At 27.3% G+C, this 3,976-nt stretch overlaps 1 protein-coding gene across 1 annotated transcript; it reads left to right on the forward strand.

Moving 5' to 3' along the window:
* Positions 1-295: 295 nt before the first annotated feature.
* Positions 296-1,633, forward strand: LOC128965674 (uncharacterized protein F54H12.2-like). The gene has a single exon (XM_054312420.1). The coding sequence runs from the start codon at positions 296-298 to the stop codon at positions 1,631-1,633; it is 1,338 nt and encodes a 445-aa protein (XP_054168395.1).
* Positions 1,634-3,976: the final 2,343 nt, after the last annotated feature.

Here is a 3,976-nt window from a genome sequence, read left to right on the forward strand (position 1 = left end):
AACCAGCCTTAAAATACGTAGCCAGTAAAGGATGGGAGGCTTTTAATAATTTTGGTGGTGACGTATTATCTGGAAAATCATTTAAAGAAGCAGGTGCTAACCAGTTGATACGCACAGCTGATTCTGTCATAACAGACGTTAAAGATAAACTTAATAACGCCAAAAAACAAAAAGGTTTGGGTCGTAAACGTAAACGTAAAAAAAGTGTACAAAAAACTAAGAAAAAACAAAAAACTAAACCTAAAAAATCTTATAGAAGACGTAAGACACCTAAAAAGATATTAAAGTATTAAATATGACAACAATACATGAGCTCTCGTCTTTAATGACATTACCAGAGTTGGATATTTTTGGTGTGCCACCCACTCAACTTATGATTGAACGTGATGTACAAACTGAACACCGCCCAATCAGTTCATTAAACCAATCAACAAACACTATTGAGTTTGAAGTACACACTGGTCTTAATGAATATATTAATCTCAGTAAAAGTGAAATATATCTATGCTTAAAAATAAAGTTGCAAAAATCTACTGTATCTAAATCTCCAGATATAAAAGCAGATGACTGGAAACTAATATCTCCAGTAAATTATTTATTACATTCATTTATTAAACAAATAGATGTAGTAATTGGTCAAACTTCTGTATCATCAACATCAGTAAATTATCCTTATGTGGCATATATGGATACTTTATTAAATAGTACACCAGAAGCTAGAAAAACTCATTTACAGACTGCTTTATGGCAAAAAGATGAATATCCGATGGACAAAGTAAACGAAATAAGAAGCCAACGAATCAGACCTATTGGTGACACTTTAGATGAAGGGTGTGAGATTGAAATGTATGGAAATCTACATATTGATCTTAGCTCTCAAGTAAAGTCATTACTAGGAGGCGTTAGTCTCAATATAAAAATATATCCTAATGATCCTAACTTTTATTTAATATATGATAAAACATTATTACCTAAGGTTGAGATTATGGATGTCAGATTATTTATGCACAGATCTATATTAAGTCCTCAAGTTGTAATTGCACATAATAAAGCACTAGAAAAAACTAATGCTAGATATTTTATTACAAGAAAAGAAGTAAAGACATCAATTATAGCTAAAGATACATTGGATTGTTATTTAAACAATGTAGTGAATGGTGTAATACCTAGAAAAATATATGTTGCATTTGTCAACAATGAAGCATATAACGGTGTTTATAATTTGAATCCGTTTTATTTTAAAAATTATAGTATAAGACACATAGCCTGCTATGTTGATGGAACTCAATATCCACATAGACCTTACACTCCAGATTTTAGCACTAAAAAATATATGCGTGAATATTTCGTATTATTTGAAACAGCCAATCAAATAAGACATGAAACAAGTATAGATATTACTAGAGATGAATATGCTGAAGGTTTTACTATATTCGGATTTAATTTCACACCTGATTTATCAGATGGAGTAGCTAAAAGTGGATATGTATCTCCACTAAGTAGAGGTAATTTACGAATAGAATTAAAGTTTGCTCACCCAATAAAAGAGACTGTAACTGCAATTATATTTTGTGAATACGATAATCTAATTGAAATCCAAAATTCCCGTTTTGCTATTAAAGATTTTCCATGAATACATTAGAGATTAACCATTATTTTAGAAATAGTGATAGATATTATGGTACTTATCCAAGAGATTTATTACCAAATACTATACCTTTAGGGACGGGTATAATTATAAACACAGATAGTTCATCTTTACCTGGAGAACATTGGGTTACAATTTATAAGTCGATCAATGGTAATATTGTTTATTTTGATTCATTTGGTATTCAACCCCTACATACAGATATATTAAAGTTTATAAAAGATAATATAACACATGGTTATTATTATAATACTATAAATTTTCAAAGTGTATTTTCAGATACCTGCGGATTATACTGTATATATTTTTTAACAAACTTTTTTAATGGCGGAACATTTGAATCGTTTAGGAGTGTCTTTAGCTTTTCTCCTAATATTAACGACAGTATTGCCCGATTATTACGTAATTGGTGATTGCCGTTTATCAAAAGTATATAAATCTTTTAACGATTATTATAGAGTATATAAACAAATAAAGATTATATATGATGAAAAATTTTTAATAGTCATCACAGATACAATTATGATTAATAAAACGTTAGCAGACATTGCTAATATGTATAAACATAAAATTGAAAGATTTTTTATAGAAGAGGGATACCCATTAAATACATATAATGATTTATCATTTATGATTAAAAAACTAAACCTATAATGGAGTTCAAAGATAGACCATACTTTGCAAATAAAATATGTCTATTATGGATACACAAGGTTTTTATATGGATAAAGAGTTTTATCCTAGAGAGATATCTATTATTTCACATACATTTAAACAAAATGTTTTATGTGAAACTAATTTAAAGTTTGTTGATATGACTGTTAAAGATAGGATAACTAATTTATATATTGCTAATAATTTGTTAGGCATGTCTTTGCGCACTTCTAACAATGAAATTAAATTTAACGATACACATGATCCATTACAGATTATTGCTATATTATATAATAAAGTAAAAACGGATACTAAAAAATATTTGGGTATAAAAAACCAACAATTAAAACATCTATTAATTATTTTGGATATACCATTTGTAGATCTAAATGTTCTACAATGTCCTAGTACTTGTAGATTAAAAAAACTTTACACTAAGATACCAATAGCATGTCATTTTCATAATAGATTGGTTCCTAATATTAATATTCTTAGATGTGCTGAAGTTAAATGTATGCTTCTATGGGATTGGTTATTTAGTTTTACTAATAGATATTAAATAGATAATATACGGAACTAACTCCCGCCGTGTTCTACGGAACAAATAAGGGGCATTGGCAGGGCCAAAGAGGGCAGTACTCTTTGTGCGCTCAACAATGATTTTTATGTGTTATTTATGTTTTATTAAATTTATTTTTGTTTGTGTTTAATTGTGCATCTATTTTTTGATTAATTATTAATTTTATTTTATTAATTATTTTTATTAAATTTTATTAAATATAAAATACATTTTAATTAAGATGATTAATAATATCTTTCTTATAAAATAATAAGTTAGATAATTCATATTCATATAGTATTAAATTATTACATTCATTTTTATTAACTTTAATCACACTTATTTTATTTCCACCAATTACATTTTCAAATTTTATTTTTCGATAGTTAGTACCAAATTGTATGAATTTTTTTCTTTTTTCTAAATATGGTAATAAGATAATAAACTCTTTTTTACTTAAGCATACGCCATCTTTGGTAAATTTTGTATATATATTTTCATTATATGCTTTACGTATATCCACATATGTTAAATTTTGTATTGTATCATTAATAATACGTATAACTAAAACATATGCAGAAGTTGATTTTGGATTACAATAACTATAAAATATATTACTATATTTTATATTTAACACCATACTTAGAAATAATCTATAAATAATCAAACTTTTAATATATTTAATATTATTATATTTAATTCATACTCACTTTTATAATATTAACATATAAATACTTTTAATCTTTTTGTTACATTAGCTCTACAATAAGGACATTTGTGTAAACGCTGACTACACCTTATACACGATATCTGATGTGCACAAGGTAGAAATACCACTTCCATCACATTTTCATAACATATCTTACAAAGCATTTTATTATTCTGCTGATAACTTTGTTGTATTTCAACAGATGGTGGTGGTTGAACATCCAATGGAGGGTGCGGTGATGAGCACGAGTACTCAAATAACATTTCTACATTTACAACAGGTCTTTCATAATACATTTCTCGACAAGTAGTTATAAAACTTTGGCATTTCTGTGCTCTAAGATAGTCACAATGAGGGTAATGCTTTGCGTGTTCGATCCATGGATCATCAACTGGTGACCATGAAC

The sequence above is a fragment of the Oppia nitens genome, unplaced genomic scaffold (genome assembly GCF_028296485.1).
Source record: "Oppia nitens isolate AA-2021 unplaced genomic scaffold, nextdenovo-longstitch-racon4-pilon3 scaffold10_pilon_pilon_pilon, whole genome shotgun sequence".
Classification (NCBI taxonomy): Eukaryota; Metazoa; Arthropoda; class Arachnida; order Sarcoptiformes; family Oppiidae; genus Oppia; species Oppia nitens.